We start from the raw sequence: 24318 nt of genomic DNA on the forward strand, positions 1-24318 counted from the left end.
CTTTGGGGGGGGGGGGGGGGGGGGGGTACTGTCACGCCCTGACCTTAGCGATCCTTTATTCTCTATTTTGGGTTAGGTCGGGGTGTGACTAGGGTGGGCATTCTAGTTTCTTTATTTCTAGGTTGGCCTGGTATGGTTCCCAATCAGAGGCAGCTGTCTATCGTTGTCTCTGATTGGGGATCATACTTAGGCACCTTTTTCCCACCTTTTGGTTGTGGGATCTTGTTTTTGTATTGTTGCCTTTGAGCACGACAAAGCTGCACGTTCGTTTCTTTGCTCTGTATTGTTTTTGTGCCGGTTCTCATAATAAAAGATGATGAACCCAAACTACGCTGCATTTTGGTCCGATTCTTACAACAACGATCGTGACATTAGCTAGCTAGATTCTTTACATCCACTGTTTCACAAGACGACAGCCTGGTTTGCTGGTTGTTTCAGGAGTCCCTAAAACATTAAACAATCAGAATTACAATGTCATACTCATGTCACAACACCAACAAATCTAGCCAGCTAGCTGACTAATGTTAGCTAGTCAGCTAGCTTGCTAAATTGCAATTTTGGTAAATTAACTTTATGATAAAAAAGATGAATACTTGTTTGTCTCTACATTAACTACCACATTCCTGTCAACTGTACATTTTTTGCATGATTCGTTATGACGTTATAATCACTTACATTTGCTTCCATCCTAGTATTTTTGTCAGCCATCTTTGCTGAAGAAAGTCTCCAGCCTTGGAGTCTCCAGCCTCCAGCCGTCAATTCATCATGGGAATCACTCGATATGATTGGTTATAACTATAACTATTAAAAGTTATTTATGGTGTACGATGCTATCCTAATCGAAATAAATCACCCACCAAACCCGGATCAAGCAGCGGGTTAACGGACAGCGCACGAAGCAGGATTTCTGGTCTTGGGAGGAAATCATGGAAGGAAAAGGACCATGGGCTAAAGTTGAAGTGAATCGCCGCCCATGGGAACAGCTGGAGGCAGCTTGGAGAGCGGAGGAAACCGGAGAGAGGAACCGGCGTTATGAGGGGACGCGTCTAGCACGGAAGCCCGAAAAGCCGCAAGTACAACCCAAAAATGTCTTGGGGGGGGCTAAGAGGTAGTGGGTCTAGGGCAGGTAGGAGACCTGCGCCCACTTCCCAGGCAATCCGTGGAGAGCGGGAGTACGGGCAGACACTGTGTTACGCAGTAGAGCGCACGGTGTCTCCTGTACGTGTGCATAGCCCGGTGCGGGTTATTCCACCTCCCCGCACTGGTAGGGCTAGATTGAGCATTGAGCCAAGTGCCATGAAGCCGGCTCTACATATCTGGCCACCAGTACGTCTCCTTGGGCCGGCTTACATGGCACAAGCCTTACGCATGGTGTCCCCGGTTCGCCTACATAGGCTGGTGCGGGTTATTCCACCTCCCCGCACTGGTCAGGCGACGGGGAGCATACAACCAGGTAAGGTTGGGCAGGTTCAGTGCTCAAGGGAGCCAGTACGCCTACACGGTCCGGTATATCCGGCGCCACCTTCCCGCCCCAGCTCAGTACCACCAGTGCCTACACCACGCACCAGGCTTCCAGTGCGTCTCCAGAGCCCTGTTCCTCCTCCACGCACTCTCCCTGTGGTGCGTGTCTCAAGCTCAGTGCCTCCAGTTTCGGCACCACACATCAAGCCTCCTGTGCGTCTCCAGAGCCCTGTCCGCACTGTTCCTTCTCCCCGCACTCGCCCTGAGGTGCGTCCCCTCAGCCCGGTACCTCCAGTTCCGGTACCACGCACCAGGCCTATAGTGCGCATCGAGAGTCCAGTGTGCCCTGTGCCTGCTCCCCGCACTAGCCTTGAGGTGCGTGTCTCCAGTCCGGTACCACCAGTTCCGGCACCACGCACCAGGCCTACTGTGAGCCTCAGCAGGTCAGAGTCGGCTGTTTGCCCAACGCCGCCTGCACTGCTCGTCTGCCCAGCACCGTCTGAGCCATCTGTCTGCCCAGCGCCGTCTGAGCCATCTGTCTGCCCAGCGCCGTCTGAGCCATCTGTCTGCCCAGCGCCGTCTGAGCCATCTGTCTGCCCAGCGCCGTCTGAGCCATCTGTCTGCCCAGCGCCATCTGAGCCATCTGTCTGCCCAGCGCCGTCTGAGCCATCTGTCTGCCCAGCGCCGTCTGAGCCATCCGTCTGTCCAGCGCCGTCTGAGCCATCCGTCTGTCCAGCGCCTTCTGAGCCATCCGTCTGCCCAGCGCCTTCTGAGCTATCCGTCTGCCACGAGCCATTAGTGCCGCCCGTCTGTCCCGAGCCATTAGAGCCGTCCGTCAGTCAGGAGCTGCCAGAGCCGCCAGCCAGTCAGGAGCTGCCAGAGCCGCCAGCCAGTCAGGAGCTGCCAGAGCCGCCAGCCAGTCAGGAGCTGCCAGAGCCGCCAGCCAGTCAGGAGCTGCCAGAGCCGCCAGCCAGTCAGGAGCTGCCAGAGACGCCAGCCAGTCAGGAGCTGCCAGAGACGCCAGCCAGTCAGGAGCTGCCAGAGACGCCAGCCAGTCAGGAGCTGCCAGAGCTGCCCTACAGTCATGAGCTGCCCTACAGTCATGAGCTGCCTTCTAGTCATGAGCTGCCTTCCAGTCATGAGCTGCCCTACAGTCATGAGCTGCCCTCCAGTCATGAGCTGCCCTCCAGTCATGAGCTGCCCTCCAGTCATGAGCTGCCCTCCAGTCCGGAGCTGCCCTCCAGTCCGGAGCTGCCCTACAGTCCGGAGCTGCCCTACAGTCCGGAGCTGCCACTCAGTCCGGAGCTGCCACTCAGTCCGGAGCTGCCACTCAGTCCGGAGCTGCCACTAGTCCGGAGTTACCTCTCTGTCCTTAGCTACCTCTTTGTCCTTAGCTACCTCTTTGTCCTGAGCTACCTCTCTGTCCTGAGTTGTCTCCTCTATTGTGGAGGGGCCTTAGTGAAGGTTCCTGGACCATGGTCGGGCGCGAGGGTCGCCACTCAAAGGACGCTAAGGAGGGGGACAAAGACAGTGGTGGAGTGGTGTCCTCGTCCACCGCCGGAGCCGCCACCGCGGACAGATGCCCACCCAGACCCTCCCCTTGAGTTTTAGGGGTGCGCCCGGAGTTCGCACCTTGAGGGGGGGGGGGGTTCTGTCACGTTCCTGACCTGTTTTCTGTTGTTTGGTATGTGTTTAATTGGTCAGGGCGTGAGTTTGGGTGGGTAGTCTATGTTATGTGTTTTCTATGTTGGGTTAATGGGTTGCCTGGTATGGCTCTCAATTAGAGGCAGGTGTTTGGCGTTTCCTCTGATTGAGAGTCATATTAAGGTAGGTTGTTCTCACTGTTTGTTTGTGAGTGATTGTTCCTGTGTCAGTGTAATCCACATGGGACTGTTTCGTTTGTCCGTTCGTTTAAGGTAGTCTGTTCCTGTTCTTGCGTCCTTCGTCTATATGTAGTTCGTTTGTTTCAGGTCTGTTGCCTTCGTTTATTGTTTTGTAGTTTGTTCTAGTGTTTTGTCAGTGTTTCGTCTGTTTGTAATAAAGTCAGTATGTATTCATCACCCGCTGCGCTTTGGTCCGTTAATACACCACCAGACGAACGTTACAAGCATAAACTAACTTGGAAGGGCTTATAAGGACTGACTGAACCTGAACCCAATCCATTTGTCTCCACACGCGACTCTCAGCTGCGCTTCTTAAGTCGTCCATTTGGGCACTAGGTGTGTCCATGTAGCCTCGCCATGTTTTCATGGCAACAATTTCCCTATCCACAGGTTGTGTCAACGGGCTATTTCTGGTGATTTCGCTTGTAAACAATCCCAGAACACTGTTTAATGCCATTGTGGAAGTAAACCCCGGCAAAGTGAGAAGAGAGAATCTAGGAGGACATCTAGTGGACGAAACGGAGAAGAGCGCGCGCGCCCTGCTGTAGAGTGGAGATGTATGGGATGCTAGATTTGATTCCACCTAATGGCCCGAGACAGTCAGGTCCAACAGGTCAGTTCAACCGGGGATACACCCAGGTGGTAGCACAGAACCGACATGGTGAGAGACTGAACCCACAGAGACTAGGGCACCGTGTGCCCAAGCTCTGACAAATTGGTTGTTCTAAGAAAGGTGAGTAGCCTTAAGTGGAAAGATATATGTTCTCACTGTATACCCACATTATTTTGAGAGCGAGATATACCATATTGTATTTTTGTGATAATGTCTGTTTTTTTGTGAGTATAGAACAAGAGGTTTTCTTGCATCAGAGATTCATTTAAAACCATCACTTTACAACTTTATCCTATCCAAATAAGAAGAAAATATGATTCTGATGATTCTACCTTAAACACTAACTGTATGAGTAGATTGCAACTACTAAACCTTAACTCTCATGTTACTGCTCGCTTTCCAGTGGACGAGGACGTGGATGATGACATGAATAATAATAGACAATGTCCCATGTCCCTCATCCTCTCACCCATCTCCTAAACACCACATGTGACCATGAAGTTCTTCGAAGCCAAACTCAACTGAATCAATTTGGTCTTAATCCATCAATATTACAAGTGACCTCCATATTAGATGGAAACTCTCATCGTGGCACAAATAGGACAATTCTATTGCCGGAATTCTAGGATTCTATAGACCTTTGCATCTAAAGCTTGTATATTGTGCTTTATTTAGCTGTTCTTATACTGTGAATGAATTGTACTGAAACCTGTTCTGTTCCTAGTCCACTACGGCAGTAATATCTGCACTTGGAAAAGTACAGTGTGGCTTGTCTCTAAAGCTTCTGAAGGGCAACATTTGAAAAAAGTTGCACTCTTTAAATTATAAGATCAAATGGAAATCATCCTTGGAAGGAAGGAAGGAAGCCTGTTAATGTGTAACGTGCAGATGGAACATTAGGTTACTAATTGTTGTGACTTAACCTAAATCTGTGCTTCACCTTGTGGAGTGTCAGGTTACTGTTGAATAATCACTATTTTGGAATGCAGGGACAGTTGGAAAAGATGGCTACTGATGATAATTTAGATTTACAACAAAATACAGTTTTGGTTTATACAATTTTTAGCAAATTTTTTCAAAGAATTTATATAATATATGGATTATGTTGTTTTTCGTATTATGGCGTAATGATACACTTTGTGGGAATGACTGTTAAATTGTATGTGATGATGAAACTTTACATATTTCTATGCACAGATTCTATTGAAGCATCAAAACATGTCAGGACAATTTTCCTGTCCAGAAGGGCTACTTTCTTCTTTGGTGTTTAAATATTATTACAATAATGACTTAGTCCCAAATGGCACCCTATTCCTTGCATGGGACCTATGAGCCCCGGTCAAAAGTAGTGCACTATATAGGTAAATGGTGCTGTTTGGGACACACATACTGTTTCAATGTCATATGGACAATATTGACCTAACCAAAGCCTGTAACTTTCTTGTATACTTTGGTCACGTCTTTCAGTGAAACATTGCATTTCATATCATGGCTCATTGTGATGCATTCACTATCACATGACTTAAATGGATGGAATTGTTATGTGCATTGGGAACATTTGCATGAAAATGGGAGGAGTTTAGCATAATAATGTCTTATTTGAAATAAAAGAGGAGCTTTTCTTTTTTAATGTAACATTTGATTGCTAAGCATCCTCCAGAATTACGCTAGCCTATGTCAAACTTCTAAACAGCCAAATACGAGCCCCCATGTCGAGACAAATACAACAAAAAACACATCACAAGCTGTATAATATTCCTGTTGTGTATTTTACTACCAGAGTTGTTGTATAATGGGACGTTGACAGTTAAGACATTGCATTTCAACTATTGTGATGAGAGAAAAAACACTGAGTCAACTTTTCAATAATAAAAAAAATGGGCTAGATAAAGAAAAAAAATAAAGCTGCATTTGATTAAAACAATCATTTCTAAAAACCTTTCAGAACATCTTAATCTTACATACATAGAAATATTACAAATAAGTAACCTAGTTACTATTACTATCTAGCAATTTAATTTATATGCTTACAACAAACAAATACAAAAGGACCCAGCATTAAAATTCTGCTGAACATCTTTTTCAGGCAAAGGCAGTATGGTTGAGCTTTCGCAATGTGCAGCACAAAGATTCAATATCAAATATTCCTTATGCTGTTTAAAGCCAAAGGCAAAAAGACAAGGCTGAACTGGACTACGCTAGCACTTAGGAATGGTAATACCGTAGTCTGCTACATTTAAAACACAGGCTACATTCTAAGAACACCACTAGCATACTATCTATAATGCGTTCCAAATATATTGTTCCATCCTAAGTAGAACGCTAGTGTGGACATCAGAACACAGGATGCCTTCATACAGAATAATGAACAAATTATAAAACACATTAAAAAAACAAGTTTGATGATAATGTACAGTGCATTCGGAAAGTATTCAGACCCCTTGACTGTTTCCACATTTTGTTACGTTACAGCGTTATTCTAAAATGGATTAAATCGTTTTTTCCCCCTTCATCAAACTACACACAATACCCCATAATGACTAACAAAAAACAGGTTTGTAGAAATTTTGAAAACTGAAATATCACATTTACATAAGTATTCAGACCCTTTACTCAGTACTATGTTGAAGCATATTTGGCAGCAATTACAGCCTCGAGTGATCTTGGGTATGAAGCTACAAGCTTAGCACACCTGTGTTGGAGAATCTCTCCCATTCTTCTCTGCAGATCATCTCAAGCTCTGTCAGGTAGGATGGGGAGCGTCGCTGCACAGCTATTTTCAGGTCTCTCCAGAGATGTTCGATCCGGTTCAAGTCCGGGCTCTGACTGGGCCACTCAAGGACATTCAGAGACTTGTCCCGAAGCCACTCCTGCAATGTCTTGGCTGTGTGCTTAAGGTTTTCCTGTTGGAAGGTGAACCTTCACCCCAGCCTGAGGTCCTGAGCACTCTGGGGCAGGTTTTCATCAAGGATCTCTCTGTACTTTGCTCCGTTCATCTTTCTCTCGATCTTGACAAGTCTCCCAGTCCCTGCCGCTGAAAAACATTCCCACAGAATGATACTGCCACCACCATGCTTCACTGTAGGGATGGTGCCAGGTTTCCTACAGACGTAACGCTTGGCATTCAGACCAAAGAGTTCAATCTTGGTTTCATCAAACCAGAGAATTTTGTTTCTCATGGTCTGAGAGTCCTTTAGGTGCCTTTTGGCAAACTCCAAGCGGGCTGTCATGTGCCTTCTACTGAGGAGTGTCACGTTCCTGACCTATTTATGTTAGTTGTTATGTGTGTTAGTTGGTCAGGACGTGAGGTTGGGTGGGCATTCTATGTTTTCTGTTTCTGTGTTGGTTTTGGGTTGCCTGGTATGGCTCTTAATTAGAGGCAGGTGTTTGGCGTTCCTCTAATTAAGAGTCATATTTAGGTAGGCGTTGTCACAGTGTTCGTTGTGGGTGATTGTCTCCTGTGTTTGTGTATGTCGTTGCGCCACACGGGACTGGTTTCGGTTTTGTTTGTTAAGTGTCATTTATGTGTAGGCTTTTTCCCCTGTTCGTGCGTTCTCGTGTGTTATGTGAGTCCGTCGTTCAGATCTGTTCTACACCGTTTATTTGTTTTGTTAGTGTATAGTCAAGTTCGTGTTTTTTCGTCTTGTCAATAAATTCATTATGTATTCAAACTCCACTGCGCCTTGGTTCAATCCCTGCTCCTCTTCGGATGAAGAAGAGGAGGACAGCCGTTACAAGGAGTGGTTTCTGTCTGGCCACTCTACCATAAAAGCCTGATTGGTGGAGTGCTGCAGCGATGGTTGTCCTTCTGGAAGGTTCTCCCATCTCCACGGAGGAACTCTGGAGCTCTGTATTAGTGACCAGCAGGTTCTTGGTCACCTCCCCGATTGCTCAGATTGCTCAGGCGGGTGGCCAGCTCTAGGAAGAGTTTTGGTAGTGCCAAACTTCTTCCATTTAAGAATGGTGGAGGTCACTGTGTTCTTGAGGACCTTCAATGCTGCAGACATTGTTTGCTACCCTTCCCCAGATCTGTGCCTCGACACAATCCTGTCTCGGAGCTCTACTGACAATTCCTTCGACGTCATGGCTTGGTTTTTGCTCTGACATGCACTGTCAACTGTGGGACCTTTATATAGACAGATGTGTGCCTTTCCAAATCATGTGCAATCAATTGAATTTACCACAGGTGGACTCCAATCAAGTTGCAGAAACATCTCAAGGATGATCAATGGAAACAGGATGCACCTGAGCTCAATTTTGAGTCTCATAGCAGTGTCTGAATAGTTATGTAAATAAGGTATTTCTGTTTTTTATTTTTAATGCATTTGCAAAAACTTCTAAACCTGTTTTTGCTTTGACATTATAGGACATTGCGTGTAGATTGATGAGGAAAAAATGTATTTTACACATTTTAGATAAAGTCTGTAACCTAACAACATGTGGATAATGGAAAGTTGTCTGAATACTTTCCGAATGCACTGTATATTATGTAGTACAATAATAAAAAAAAACACTTCTTGTAATAATGCACCTGTTGAGAATGACTGTTCTGAGAGATTTTATAATGGGACAGAGTAGATTGCAGGCCTGTATGAAAAGCCCCCTCCCTTTTGGAGTGCAATAGTGAATTGTCCGGTGATTCACCAGAGCGTGTACAGTCACTTACAACTAGTGTGAAGTTCCATTTGGCTTGAACATTGAACACAATTGGAGACGGTCACGTCTACAGAAAACTCCATTGTAAAAGTATTGGTGGTGCGCTAGTCACATTTCCTATTTTACATACATAGCTGTCCCATGAGTATGCCAAGAGTAGGACCTTAGCACCACAACACGTTTAATTGACTACCTTCAATTACAATGGAAATGTTCATTTAAGTAGACAGTGTTTCTTACAGGGAGGTGAGTGTTTGCCATGATGCTGCATCTTGGCTGTAATAAGAGAAGTGTGTGTGTGTGTTAGGGTGCATGTTCTCATATTACACAAAGGCATAATATATGGGGGATCCAATAACCAATTATAGTGTATTTGTGAGGCCCACTCATAAACAATTGTGGAATTTTGGGAGTGGGTGAGAGACATCACAACGGTCCTGGTGGGGTGGGGTGGCGGGGGCAGATCTGTAAACCTCATTATAAAACCTCATGAATCTCATTATAATCTGGCAGCTTGATTTAGCTCACACGTACTCCTTGGTGCTGCTGGATGGTGAGCGAGCACTCACGCCACTCATGACAGGGTATTTGGGCACCGGCTTTTTACTCCTGGGGCAGGAAGATGCCAGCATGGCTCCCCCCAGCAGGTCCAGGAAAGAACCCCCCCAGGCGATGAAGATGGCTGCCCCAAACTCAAACCTGTTATTGGGGAAATGGAGAGAAGAGTGAGACGTTGTTCTAGAACAGTGTTCTTACATTATTCTCCTGGAAAGTCTTGGGGTGTGCACATTTTTTCTCCAGCCTTGCATTATTTTAAGTCAATATTCAAAGACTTAAGACGGCACCAAGCCAACTTTGCTTGAAAGGTATTACTGCACATAGAAATGATAGTTATAGATCTGTTATTCGCATTGAAAGCAAGTCTAAGAAGTGGTAGATCTCTTCTATGTGCGCTATTTCTATGCTTCTCGTTCATTTTTTTCTCATTTCGTTTTTGTGTCTTTTACTTTTGTTTTTGTACATCAGATTCAAACATCTGAAAATACAATATTTTTGGTTATTGAAAATATATTTTGTAGTGGTTCAGATGGTACAATGATTCTCTAACCCAGGATTGGGCAACCCTTTGTCCCAACTAGGCACCCCACCTGCCCAACCTGAGTTAATTTATCAGTTCAGTGATTGCCTAAATTCAACACACCTGGTCTTCCAGGTCAGTTAAATAAAAAACATGAAGTGGATGCTGCATTCTACGAGGACCAAGGCTACCTACTCCTGCACTACACTAGGGGTTGTTTGTTTTATCACAAACTGAAACTTGGTGAACTATTAGAATTTTAGAAACCAGGAAATGGCGGCACAATTTCTGCTTATTGGACCTTTTTTAAAATAAGACCACTCAATAGAAGGGAAAAGGCCAATACATTCAGGCATTTTGTAGGGATACTTACTTGGTGTTGACAGGAGTATATGGGTTATAAAAGGCCCGGATGAGATTGTGAGCGAACCACGAGCAGGCCACTAATGCACACAGAGCTGAAGGAAAAGATCAAACAGATACAGACAGATCAGTACATCGAGACATCATAAAGACGTATTTGAGAGAGGGGAGCCAAACACTCAAGAAGTCAATGGGAGGCTAGCTATTGAGTTCCAGTCATTAGCTATTTACTGCCATTGACCTATAAGAGTCTTCAAATGCGCTAAGATCTAGTCCCCCCTGTCCATTAATTATAATCTAAAATAAAGAACTGATCCTAGATCAGCACTTCTATTCTGAGACACTTTGTGAATAACAGGCCCTAACCATTAGATTTTACTGCCATTGTCTGATGAGAGTTAATAATGACCTCTTATATAACAGTAACAACCAGCATCCCAAATGGCACACTATTCCCTATATAGTGCACTACTTTTGACCAGATCTCTATAGGCCCTAGTCAAAAGTAATGCACTAAATAGGGAATAGTGTCAGAGTAATAGCCACAGAGTCAGTAAAAATGCCCCATTCTCTCCCTAAGTGACCTCCAGGGGAACCTGAGTAGATGAGTGTGACTTTTATTGTGCAAGTTTTGAACCGAAGGTCTTCGTCAGGCTTAGATGAGTGGGAGAGCAGCTGGTGACCAGATAGAGGGTCAAACCTCCTACATACAGTAGTCTCTAAGATCTCAGACGCTGGACCAGAATTACCAAGTGACCTCTAACACAGATCTTTTCATGTAATGTTAAATAAGAAGTGCCTACGCATAAATAAAAATACAGTATATGCCTGTGATGATTCTCTCGATCTCTCTATATAGCCCCTGTTAAGGACCAGAATGACCAAGTGACATAATAAGCACAGATCTCAGACCAGCTTAGAAAGAATGTTAAAAAAAGTAGGGCCCTGAGATTTTCATGACCAAGTCATTTGACCATGTAAGGAAAACTCTGGAGCCTAAGAAAATATAATGTTTGTGGTGATTATTCTGATCACTCTCTATAGCTCCTTTAACATAGCTTCTCTCTCTATATCTATCTCTATCTCTCTATCTCTATCTCTCTATAGCTCTTTTAACATAGCTTCTCTCTCTCTATCTCTCTATATCTATCTCTATCTCTCTATCTCTATCTCTATCTCTCTATAGCTCCTTTAACATAGCTTCTCTCTCTATATCTCTCTCTATCTCTCTATCTCAATCTCTATCTCTTTATAGCCCCTTTAACATAGCTTCTCTCTCTATATCTATCTCTATCTCTCTATCTCTATCTCTCTATAGCCCCTTTAACATAGCTTATCTCTCTATATCTCTCTCTATCTCTATCCCTATATCTCTATAGCCTCTCTCTCTATACCCTCTCTCTCTCTCTCCCTCTCTCTCTCTCTCACCTCCAACCAGTAGGATGATGCCTCCAGTCATGGCGGTGCGAGACTTCCACACTTTTCTGTTTCCTCGGCAGGTGGTACACTTCATGCCCATGGTGGCCACGCCCAGCCCAGCAATGGATACGATGATGCCAACAATCATCAGGGCACGGGTGGCCTGGAGAGCGCCTGAGAAACATACGCACACACATACACACCAGGGAGAGGAGAGAGAGCAGGAAAGGGAGAGGAGGGAAAGGAGTAGCAAGATAGTGAGAGAGAGAGGGAGAGAGTGGTGTGACACAGTTATAGATAGCTTTAATTTATAGACTTGTGGGATATATTGCAGAATGTAAAATTAAAATAAAAGATCAGCAAGTCTCTCTACCCCTCTAACTCTCTCTCTCTCTTCCAAATCACATTGTATTTGTCACATGCGCCAAATACAGCAAGTGTAGACCTTACTGTGAAATGCTTACTTACAAGCCCTTAACCAACAATGTTTGTACCATGTTTTGGGCTGCTACCATGTTGTTGTTATGTTGTGTTGCTACCATGCTGTGTTGTCATGTGTTGCTACCATGTTGTTGTTATGTTGTGTTACTACCATGCTGTGTTGTCATGTGTTGCTACCATGTTGTTGTCATGTTGTGTTGCTACCATGTTGTTGTTGTGTTGCTACCATGTTGTTGTTGTGTTGCTACCATGCTGTGTTGTCATGTGTTGCTACCATGTTGTTGTTATGTTGTGTTACTACCATGCTGTGTTGTCATGTGTTGCTACCATGTTGTTGCCATGTTGTGTTGCTACCATGTTGTTGTTATGTTGTGTTACTACCATGCTGTGTTGTCATGTGTTGCTACCATGTTGTTGTTATGTTGTGTTGCTACCATGCTGTGTTGTCATGTGTTGCTACCATGTTGTTGTTATGTTGTGTTGCTACCATGCTGTGTTGTCATGTGTTGCTACCATGTTGTTGTTATGTTGTGTTACTACCATGCTGTGTTGTCATGTGTTTCTGCCTTGCTATTATGTTGTCTTAGGTCTCTCTTTATGTAGTGTTGTGTTGTCTCTCTTGTCATGATGTGTGTTATGTCCTATATTTATATTTGATTTATTTTGTATTTTTAATCACAGCCCACTTCCCCGCAGGAGGCCTTTTGCTAGGCCGTCGTTGTAAATAAGAATTTGTTCTTAACTGACTTGCCTAGTGAAATAAAAATAAATAAATAAATGCAGTTTTAAGAAAATACCCCCCCCCCAAAAAAAGTAAGAGATAGAAATAGCAAATAATTAAAGAGCAGCAGTAAAATAACAATAGCCGGAGCTACATTCAGGAGGTACCGGTACAGAGTAAATGTGCGGGGCACCAGTGTCGAGGTAATTGAAGTAATATGTACATGTAGGTAGAGTTATTAAAGTGACTATGCATAGATAATAACAGAGAGTAGCAACAGCGTAGAAGAGGGCAATGCAAATAGTTTGGGTAGCCATTTGATTAGATGTTCAGGAGTGTTGTGGCTTGGGGGTAGAAGCTGTTTAGAAGCCTCTTGGATCTAGACTTGGCACTTCGGTACCGCTTGCCGTGCGGTAGCAGAGAGAACAGTCTATGACTTGGGTGGATGGAGTCTTTGACCATTTTTAGGGCCTTCCTCTGACACCGCCTGGTATAAAGGTCCTGGATGTCTGGAAGCTTGGCCCTGGTGATGTACTGGGCCGTATGCACTACCCTCTGTAGTGCCTTGTGGTCGGAGGCTGAACAGTTGCCATACCGGGCAGGGATGCAACCCGTCAGGATGCTCTTGATGGTGCAGCTGTAAAACCTTTTGAGGATCTGAGGACCCATGACAAATCTTTTCAGTCTCCTGAGTCGTGCCCTCTTCACAGCTGTCTTGGTATGCTTGGACCATGTTAGTTTGAAGTTCTCAACCTGCTCCACTAGAGCCCCGTCGATGAGAATGGGGGCGTGCTCGGTCCTCCTTTTCCTGTAGTCCACAATCATCTCAATTGTCTTGATCACGTTGAGGGAGAGGTTGTTGTTCTTCCACCACACGATCAGGTCTCTGACCTTCTCCCTATAGGCTGTCTCATCGTTGTCGGTGATCAGGCCTACCACGTTTGTGTCATCGGAAAACTTAATGATGGTGTTGGAGTCGTGCCTGGCCGTGCAGTCATGATTGAACAGGGAGTACAGGAGGGGACTGAGCACGCACCCCTGAGGGGCCCACGTGTTGAGGATCAGCGTGGCGGATGTGTTGTTACCTACCCTTACTACCTGGGGGCGGCCCGTCAGGAAGTGTAGGATCCAGTTGCAGAGGGAGGTGTTTAATCCCAGGGTCCTTAGCTTAGTGATGAGCTTTGAGGGCCCTATGATGTTGATCGTTGCCTTGTAGTCAATGAATAGCATTCTCACTTAGGTATTCCTTTTGTCCAGGTGTGAAAGGGCAGTGTGGAGTGCAACAGAGATTGCATCATCTGTGGATCTTTCAGGGCAGTATGCAAATTGGAGTGGGTCTAAGGTTTCTGGGATAATGGTGTTGATGTGAGCCATGACCAGCCTTTCAAAGCACTTCATGGCTACAGACTTGAGTGCTACAGGTCGGAAGTCATTTAGGCAGGTTACCTTAGTGTTCTTGGGCACAGGGACTATGGTTGTCTGCTTGAAACATGTTGGTATTACAGACTCAGACAGGAAGAGGTTGAAAATGTCAGTGAAGACACTTGCCAGTTGGTCAGCGCATGCTCGGAGTACACGTCCTTGTAATCTGTCTGGCCCTGCGGCCTTGTGAATGTTGACCGGTTTATGATGGCGTCGGAGGGTAGGGCTGCCGTATTATCGACTCTCAACCAATCATGCTATTTATATATTTTTTTGCATTGTTCGTAACTTGTTTTGTACATGATGTTGCTGCTACCGTCTCTTATGACCGAAAAGAGCTTCTGGACATCAGAACCGGCATTATTTACCTCAAATTGGACGAGGAGTTCTTCTTCAATGAGCTGGACACGAGGATATACTGCAGACACCCGACCAGGCACCGATTCCTGTGATTTGCTGGAGAAGGAAACAGAGATTTCGAAGCAAAAGATCAGGGTGCCTTGCGAGGATCAGCCGATGAGTGGCTAATCTGCCCTTGCGTTCCGTTCTGCTAGCTAACGTTCAATCGCGGGAAAATAAATGGTGCGAACTGAAAGCACGTATAGCCTACCAACAGGACATTAAAAACTGTAACATCTTATGTTTCACCGAGTCTTGGCTGAACGACGACATTAAAAACATAAGGCTGGCGGGTTATACACTCTATCGGCAAGACAGAACAGCAGCCTCTGGTAAGACACGGGGTGGGGGCCTAGGCATTTATGTAAACAACAGCTGGTGCACGATATCTAAGGAAGTGTCAAAGTTTTGCTCGCCTGAGGTAGAGCATATCATGTCAAGTTGTAGATCTGTATTTTTCGTAGCTGTCTACATACCACCACAAAGCGAGGTTGGCACTAAAACCGCACTCAATGAGCAGTATTCCACCATAAGCAAACAGGAAAACGTTACCGGCGGTGGCCGGTAACTTTAATGCAGGGAAACTTAAATCAGTTTTACTGAATTTCTATCAGCATGTTAAATGTGCAACCAGAGGGAAAAAAATTCTAGACCACCTTTACTCCACACACATAGTGCAAAGCTCTCCCTCGCCCTCCATTTGGCAAATCTAACCATAACTCTATTCTCCTGATTCCTGCTGACAAGCACAAATTAAAGCAGGAAGCACCAGTGACTCGGTCTATAAAAAAAGTGGTCAGATGAAGCAGATGCTAAACTACAGGACTGTTTTGCACATACTGGAATATGTTCCGGGATTCTTCCGATGGTATTGAGGAGTACACCACATCAGTCACTGGCTTTATCAATAAGTGCATCGAGGACGTCGTCCCCACAGTGACTGTACGTACATACCCCAACCAGAAGCCATGGATTACAGGCAACATTCGCACTGAGCTAAAGGGTAGAGCCACCGCTTTCAAGGAGCGGGACTCTAACCCGGAAGCTTATATGAAATCCCGCTATGCCCTCTGACAAACCATCAAACAGGCAAATCGTAAATACAGGACTAAGATTGGATCGTACTATACCGGCTCCGACGCTCGTTGGATGTGGCAGGGCTTGCAAACTATTACAGACTACAAAGGGAAGCACAGCCGAGAGCTGCCCAGTGACACGCACCTGCCAGACAAGCTAAATAACTTTATTTATCTATAATCGCTTTAAGGCAAGTAACACTGAAACATGCATGAGTGCATCAGAGGTCAACATTCACAAGGCCTCTGGTGCAGGCGAATTACCAGGACGTGTTCTCCAAGCATGTGCTGACCAACTGGCAAGTGTCTTCACTGACATTTTCATTCTCTCCCTGTCTGAGTCTGTTATACCAACATGTTTCAAGCAGACCACCATAGTCCATGTGCGCAAGAACACTAAGGTAACCTGCTTACATGACTAACGACCCATAGCACTCACGTCTGTAGCCATGAAATGCTTTGAAAGGCTGGTTATGGCTCACATCAACACCATTATCCCAGAAACACTAGACCCAATCCAATTTGCATACTGCACCAACAAATCCACCGATGATGCAATCTCTATTGCACTCCACACTGCCCTTTCACACCTGATCAAAAGGAACACCTACGTGAGAATGCTATCCATTGACTACAGCTCAGTGTTCAACACCATAGTTCCCTCAAAGCTCATGACTAAACTAAAGACCATGGGACTAAACACCTCCCTCTGCAACTGGATCCTGGACTTCCTGACGGGCCGCCCCCAGGTGGTAAGATTAGGTAACAACACATCCGCCACGCTGATCCTCAACACGGGGGCCCCTCAGGGTGCATGCTCAGTCCCCTCCTGTATCCCTGTTCACTCATGACTGCACGGCAGGCACAACTCCAACACCATCATTATGTTTGCTGAGACAGCCTATAGGGAGGTGAGACCTGACCGTGTGGTGCAAGGACAACAACCACTCCCTCAACGTGATCAAGACAAAGGAGATGATTGTGGACTACAGGAAAAGGAAGACCGAGCACGCCACTATTCTCATTGACGGGGCTGTAGTGGAGCAGGTTGAAAGCTTGGCGTCCACATCACCAACAAACTAACATCGTCCAAGCACACCAAGACAGGCGTGAAGAGGGCACGACAAAAACTTTTCCCCCTCAGGAGACTGAAAAGATTTGGCATGGGTCCTCAGATATAAAGAGACTTTATGGGCATGGGTCCTCCTATATCTTTACAGCTGCACCATCGAGAGCATCCTGACGGGTTACATCACTTCCTTGTATGGCAACTGCTCGGCCCCCGACCGCAAGGCACTACAGAGGGTTGTGCGTACGGCCCAGTACATCACCGGGGCCAAGCTTTCTGCCATCCAGGACCTCTGAACCAGGCGATATCAGAGGAAGGCCCTAAAAATGGCCAAAGACTCCAGCCACCCAGTCATAAATTGTTCTCTCTGCTACCGCTCTGCAAGCGGTACCGGAGCGCCAACTCTAGGTCCTAGAGGCTTCTACACAGCTTCTAACCCCAAGCCATAAGACTCCTGAACAGCTAATCAAATGGCTACCCAGACTATTTGCACCCCCCCACGCTGCTGCTTCTCTTTGTTATCATCTATGCATAGCCACTTTAATAACCCTACCTGCATGTACATAATTACCTCAACTACCTCGACAATGTGTCCCCGCACATTGACACATTCACTCTGAACCGGTACCCCCTGTGTATAACCCCGCTATTGTTATTTACTGCTGCTCTTTAATGATTTGTTTTTCTTCTCTCTTATTATTATTTTCACTCTTGGGTACGTGAGACGTTAGCGTCCCACCTCTTCAACAGCCAGTGAAACTGCTGGACGCCAAATTCAAATACAGAAATACTCATTATAAAAATTCAGAAAACAAAACATATTTTACATAGGTTTAAAGATGAACTGCTTGTGAATCCAACCACGGTGTCAGATTTTTAAAATGCTTTACGGCGAAAGCATACCTTACGATTATTTGAGAACATAGCCCACTAGACAAATCATTACAAACAGTAACCAGCCAAGTAGAAGAGTTACACAAGTCAGAAATAGAGATAAAATGAATCCCTTACCTTTGATGATCTTCATATGGTTGCACTCAGCAGACATTCATTTACTCAGGCCTCCCGGGTGGCGCAGTGGTCTAGGGCACTGCATCGCAGCGCTAGCTGTGCCACCAGAGATTCTGGGATCGCGCCCAGGCTCTGTCGCAGCCGGCCATGACCGGGAGGTCCATGGGGCGACGCACAATTGGGCTAGCGTCATCTGGGTAAAGGAGGGTTTGGCCGGTAGGGATATCCTTGTCCCATCGCGCACCAGCGTCTCCTGTGGTGGGCCGGGCGCAGTGCGCGCTAACCAAGGTCGCACGGTGTTTCCTCTGCTTGGTTGGGTTGTGTTTCAGAGGATGCATGGCTTTCGACCTTTGTCTCTCCCGAGCCGGTATGGGAGTTGTAGCGATGAAACAAGATAGTAATTATTATCAATTGGATACCATGAAATTGGGGAGAAAAAGGGGGTATAAAAAAAATAAAAAGACCTTAATTTACTCAATAAATGTTCCTTTTGTTCGATAAAGTCTCTTTATATCCAAAAACCTCAATTTTGTTCGCGCGTTTTCTTCAGTAATCCACAGGCTCAAACGCAGTCAAAACAGGAAGACAAAAAAATCCTAATTGTATCCGTAAAGTTCATAGAAACATGTCAAACAATGTTTATATTCAATCCTCAGGTTGTTTTTAGCCTAAATAATCGATAATATTTCAACCGGACAATAACGTCAAAGGTTAACAAGAAAGGCACTCTCGGTCTCGCGCATGAAAAAGCTCTGTGACACTTTAGGGTCCACTCATTCAGACTGCTCTTACTTCCTCATTTTTCAGAATACAAGCCTGAAACAATTTCTAAAGACTGTTGACGTCTAGTGGAAGGCATAGAAACTGCAATTTGAGTCCGAAGTCAATGGATACTGTAATGGCATTGAATAGAAAACTACAAAACCAACAGAAAAAACTACTTCCTGAATGGATTTTTCTCAGGTTTTCGCCTGCCAAATCAGTTATGTTATACTCACACACACTATTTTAACAGTTTTGGAAACTTTAGAGTGTTTTCTATCCAAATCTACCACATTCATATCATATCTTCTGGGCCCGAGAAGCAGGCAGTTTAATTTGGGCATGCATTTCATCCAAAATTCCGAATGCTGCCCCCTACCCTAGAAAAGTTTTAAGGGCTTTAAGTAAGCATTTCACTGTAAGATCTACACCTGTTGTATTTGGTAGCATGTGACAAATACAATTAGATTTTAATTTGATTAAAGGTCTTACATCGGCTGTGGAGAGCATGATCACACAGTTTGCTGTTGTTTAGGGGAGGGGGGATTGAAAGCTACTGTCAGGACCCCCTAATCTGTCACCCCATCTCATAAAACTGACAGCGAGGGCGAAGCAGAGGCCACCCCAAACCGTCTGTGCCAGTCTAGGCCATTCCTGAGGTCACAAAAAAAACTCCAACCCTGAGAAAGGGAGAAAGGGAGGGAGAGAGGGAGGGAGGGAGGGATGGATGGATGGAGGGATGGAGGAGGAGGAGAGAGGATGGAAGGAATGAAGGAAGGAAGGAAGAGAAATTCCTCTTCTGCTATATTCTAAACACAACGAGGACATGCCAGGCATGCAAATTGGGGATACCATGGAATATCACCCTAACCCCCCTGCACCCCACGTTACCACCCTGGGCCCTGTACCCTACAGTACCACCCTCACCCCCCTGTACTCCACTGTGCCACCCTGACCCCCCTGTACCCCACATTACCACCCTGACCCCCTGTACCCCACGATGCCACCCTGACCCCCCCTGTACCCCACATTACCACCCTGACCCCCTGTACCCCACGGTGCCACCCTGACCCCCCTGTACCCCACATTACCACCCTGACCCCCCTGTACCCCACGGTGCCACCCTGACCACCCTGTACCCCACGGTACCACCCTGACTCCCCTCCTGTACGCCACGGTGCCACCCTGACCCCCCTGTACCCCAAGGTACCACCCTGACTCCCCCCCTGTACCCCACGGTGCCACCCTGACCCCCCTGTACCCCACGGTACCACCCTGATCCCCCTGTACCCCACGGTACCACCCTGACTCCCCCCCTGTACCATTCCTAGAACCCCTAAACCTGCTCACTTTCAGCAGTTACAAGCAGTAAAAACTGGATCTCTAAGTGTTCTAAATCTGAACAGGCATCTCTGTTCAATGAAATCCCTCTCACCAACCAATATGACATGAGAAACCAAGAAGAATAGATGGGGAGTTATACCAAATTACACCCAGGTTCTCTTCATCATGGTGCCCTAAGGGTCTGGGGCAAACCGAGGTGGGAGGAAGAGGGAGGGGAAGGGCGTACAATTCCTGCACAGGTTACTGTGTTGCTGTTGCAATGGCTACTCTTTTGGTCGTTTACCGTAAGTTAGTTAGTTAGTTAGTTAGTTAGGACCAGGACGTCTCTGGCATCTGGAGCCCTAGTCAGCACCCTCCCTGTGCCACCTTTCTATGCCAGGGTATAGTGGGTGATGAATGGGCAGGGGGCATGCCAGTCGGGGCCTTACCACCTTGGGGGTGGACCAGCGCAGCTGTTTGAGAATGTACAGCAGAGAGGGGAGGGGAAAATGAGTTGGGAGGTGGGGAGAGGTTGCCGGGAACAGTAACAGGAATGAGAACTCCAGATGTACAAGGGGTTCTGATAAGAGTAAATGTCAGATGCGTTTCTAATTGATTTTTCAAGAGTAAAATCCAGAGTGATTGAAGTGTCAGTGAGTGTGGCACCTGTAAAGGAGTTAACAGTATCCCACTGTATAGTAATACAAAAGGTGCTACTAAATGATAACCATGAGAGGGGCAATTAAATGACTAACAATCCAGAGGCGACACCTTTATCAGTGACACCAATGTGCTCCATTGAAGAAGAACTGCTCCATAGGAAAATGGGTGGGGACCTCAGTCTCAGGTGTCTGCTCAGATGTCTGCTCATCTGTATCTCCCGTCAATCGATTCCATTTACTGGTACAACATGAGACTTCCCCGAAACAAGTCACCATACTCATGACATTCCTCCTTTGATAATAAGATAACCTACAGGGTTATATGCATGCGTAATTCACAGTGCGTGAGGTGCGCACCGGACGCGCATACCGTCATAGAAATATAACTGACAAATAAATATTTCGTGTATTTATACTCACCGTCTAGCTGCAGGATCGAGTCGTAGATTTTACATTGGAGCTGCCCTGTGCTCTGAAAAGCGCATGACATCCATAGTCCTTGGTACATGGCAACCGCCGTTATGATGTTGTCTCCTATGTACGCAGACATCTTCCACTGTGGAAGAATGGTCCCCATGATAAGTGCAATGACACCGACGAGTGACAGGGCGAATCCTAAAAGTTGAATTCCCGAGTTTGCCATCTTTAAAAATACAATTATTTTATCGATTATTTTTTAAATGACTAAATAAATACGTTTCTGTTGGCTTTAGTTAACACAATATTGTTGTGGTTCTTGATCTCCTTTCCACCTGTTGTAGCTCGAGCCGCACCTTGAATACTGTAGTACTGAGCTTGCGGGAAGGGGGATTTAAATTCTGCATGAGGGCCCGCGAGGGGGTGTGTGTGTCCAGTCACCGTGCCCGGTGATGCGTGAGAGGTCTCTTCTCGCATCCCCTCCTCCCAGGGCCCTTACCGTTAGGTCACGCCCATTGGCCTTGCTACTTCTTCATTCCAGGGAAGCTACAATTGTTTCTCGAGCAAGTCGGTACTGTAAAACAACTGTATAGTTCCTACCGGGCTGACGGTAACTATTTGTTCAGTTTCAGAATGCCAGCGTTGCTTAGCTGACAGGTGTTCCCAGGCCTTATCCGTTGAAAAAAATCACCCCCACATTTTTGAAAAGATTAAACTGTTTGTACATTTGCTTCTGGAACTGTCTAGAGACACATCAGGTTCGTATTTTACCTTCAACAACTGGCCAAATGACAATAAATAACTTTTTCTTATAACTTGTTTTCCAGTGAGGGATGCCTTTCCTTCAGAGAAGACCCGTCATGCAGGGCAGAGACCCGTCATGCAGGGCAGAGACCCGTCATGCAGGGCAGAGACCCGTCATGCAGGGCAGAGACCCGTCATGCAGGGCAGAGACCCGTCATGCAGGGCAGAGACCCGTCATGCAGGGCAGAGACCCGTCATGCAGGGCAGAGACCCGTCATGCAGGGCAGAGACCCGTCATGCAGGGCAGAGACCCGTCATGCAGGGCAGAGACCCGTCATGCAGGGCAGAGACCCGTCATGCAGGGCAGAGACCCGTCATGCAGGGGGTGCTTTCCTGTTTTTGCATGTTATTTTGGCATTTACATGTGTCACATATTTGTTTGCAAACAATGTAATATATATATATATCATTGAGTTAATAAAGCAGCATACAAACATGGTCTATTTTTTGTTTTCTTGAGTATGGCACTTCCAAAATGCAGGTGTTTCAGCCTAGCTCAGTGCTTTCTATGGTGGTGGGGCAAGCATTACGCCGTGATTGGCTCAGTGTTCTGTCACTCAAGGGGACACTACGTCAGCACCAAGTGTAGAACTAGAAAATTGTAGCCCCTTGGGTGCTGCCATATAGTTACATTAGAAGTGCAAATCCAAGTAGGCTTAAGGCCACAGATAAAATGACATATCTACAGAAGCTTTGATTGGACTGATCATGTGAACATCATACTATCAAAATCTTAGCTAGCAGTCATCATCATAAATCAAGTTGACAATCTACTGGCAAATCCTTTTTAATCCTTGTCATATAAAGAGAAAAAATGAAGTAACATTATAGATAAAATGTATCGGTGCACATCGGCCATTGGATATAAACATTACACAACAAGTTGGAAATCGCAAATTCAACAATGAGTGGTTTGGAAGGAATCAGTGGCTAACTGCAAGCATTGCAAAGCAATCATTAGCCTGCTATTCAGTGGAGTGGCTGTGTGATCCCGAGTCTAAGATTGAGGGTCTCTTTTCTTAGTTTAAAATGATAAACATTTAACATTGGCCATGCTGTCAATGAAGCATGATTTGTGCCATGCACAAAACAACTGTTAACCCAGAACTGAAAAATCTGACTAGTGAGTTCAAGACAACTGGGAACTCGGGAAAAACGAGCTACGACTGGGAAAATACATTTTGAACTTTTATCCAACTCGGAATTGTAAATTAGGAACTTGGGCCTTGGGAACTTGGGCCTGAAGATCACTGACATCATCATGATGTTTTTTAGAGTTCCCAGTTGTCTTGAATGTACCATAAATCCAGAGAATGCCAGACTTTGATGACAAAGTTTGATGACAAAATTTCCCTACGAAGCATCGCCGGGCCACCTTCCTGTTCAAGTGAGCACAGCACAACAAGGTGAGTCCAAAAATATTTTGATTGCTGCTGAATAAATTATGTAATATGCCAGGGAGATATGTATACTGTAGCTAAGGAAGTAATACAAAGTGTATGTTGTGTAGTAAGCTGTTAGTAGCCCATGTACCGCACCCTAATAATTTCTTATGGCTGCAATCCCGTTAACGGGATGATATGACAACAGCCAGTGAAAGTGCAGGGCGCCAAATTCAAACAACAGAAATCTCATAATTAAAATTCCTCAAACATACATGTATTTTATACCATTTTAAAGGTAATCTTGTTGTTAATCCCACCAAAGTGTCAGATTTCAAATAGGCTTTTCAGCGAAAGCACCACAAACGATTATGTTAGGTCACCACAAAATCACAGACAAACACAGTCATTTTTCCAGCCAAATACAGGAGTCACAAAAAGCAGAAATAGAGATAAAATGAATCACTAACCTTTGATGATCTTCATCAGATGACACTCATAGGACTTCATGTTACACAATACATATATGTTTTGTTCGATAAAGTTAATATTTATATCCAAAAACCTCAGTTTACATTGGCGCCATATTCAGAAATGCCTCCAAAATATCCGGAGAAATTGCAGAGAGCCACGTCAAATAACATAAATACTCATCATAAACTTTGATGAAAGATACATGTCTTACATAGAATTAAAGATACACTTGTTCTTAATGCAACCGCTGTGTCAGATTTCAAAAAGATTTACGGCAAAAGTACAATATTCAATAATCTGAGAACAGCGTTCAGCCACAAAAGGAAGCCATACAGTTACCCGCCAAATTGTGCAGTCAACAAAACTCATGAAAAGCATTATAAATCTTCACTTACCTTTGCTGATCTTCGTCGGAATGCACTCCCAGGACTCCCACTTCCACCAGAAATGTTTGTTTTGTTCGGTAATGTCCATCATTTATGTCCAAATAGCTATTTTTGTTTGGTAAACAAATCCAAAGTCAAGAAGCGCGTTCACTAAAAGCAGACGAAATGTTAAAAAGCTCCGTAACAGTCAGTAGAAACATGTCAAACGATGTATTGAATCAATCTTTAGAATGTTTTTAACATACATCTTCAGTAACGTTCAAACCGGAGAATTACATTGACTTCAGATGTGCGATGGAACAGAGCTCCCTCTCATGTGAACGCGCATGTTCAGAGCATGGTCAGGTCATGATAGACCTGACTAATTCCTGTCTCCTTCAGCCCCATTTCACAGTAGAGGCATCAGACAAGGTTCTACAGACTGTTGACATCTAGTGGAAGCCGTAGGAAGTGCAAACTCATCCATATCCCACTGTGTATTCAATAGGGTCTTGGT

The 24318-nt window shown here is 45.3% G+C and overlaps 1 protein-coding gene across 2 annotated transcripts; it reads right to left on the bottom strand.

Annotated features, from left to right (window-relative positions):
* Window positions 1-5707: 5707 nt before the first annotated feature.
* On the bottom strand, window positions 5708-21206 carry LOC129835328 (claudin-7-A-like). 2 transcript variants are annotated; one of them, XM_055900919.1, is made up of 5 exons: window positions 20780-21206; window positions 14426-14513; window positions 11483-11647; window positions 10065-10149; window positions 9223-9312 (listed from the first exon to the last, which is right to left on the bottom strand). In XM_055900919.1, the coding sequence occupies exons 1-4, from the start codon at window positions 21000-21002 to the stop codon at window positions 10089-10091; spliced, it is 537 nt and encodes a 178-aa protein (XP_055756894.1). In that variant the 5' UTR covers window positions 21003-21206; the 3' UTR covers window positions 9223-9312; window positions 10065-10088. The 2 variants fall into 2 exon arrangements, with proteins under 2 accessions (XP_055756893.1, XP_055756894.1); XM_055900918.1 differs by lacking the exon at window positions 14426-14513 and having other exon boundaries at window positions 5708-9312.
* Between the last annotated feature and the right edge of the window lie 3112 nt (window positions 21207-24318).

This window comes from Salvelinus fontinalis, chromosome 36, assembly GCF_029448725.1.
Source record: "Salvelinus fontinalis isolate EN_2023a chromosome 36, ASM2944872v1, whole genome shotgun sequence".
Lineage (NCBI taxonomy): Eukaryota > Metazoa > Chordata > Actinopteri > Salmoniformes > Salmonidae > Salvelinus > Salvelinus fontinalis.

Bases quoted from the DNA above. Each gene is read 5' to 3' on its own strand.
- LOC129835328 (XM_055900918.1), bottom strand. From the start codon at position 21,002: ATGGCAAACTCGGGAATTCAACTTTTAGGATTCGCCCTGTCACTCGTC. The intron at 11,648-20,779 runs GTGAGTATAAAT...TATGTTTCTCAG, and splicing joins CTCGATCCTGCAGCTAGACG to GCGCTCTCCAGGCCACCCGT. The intron at 9,313-10,064 runs GTAAGTATCCCT...CCCCAATAACAG, and splicing joins TATACTCCTGTCAACACCAA to GTTTGAGTTTGGGGCAGCCA.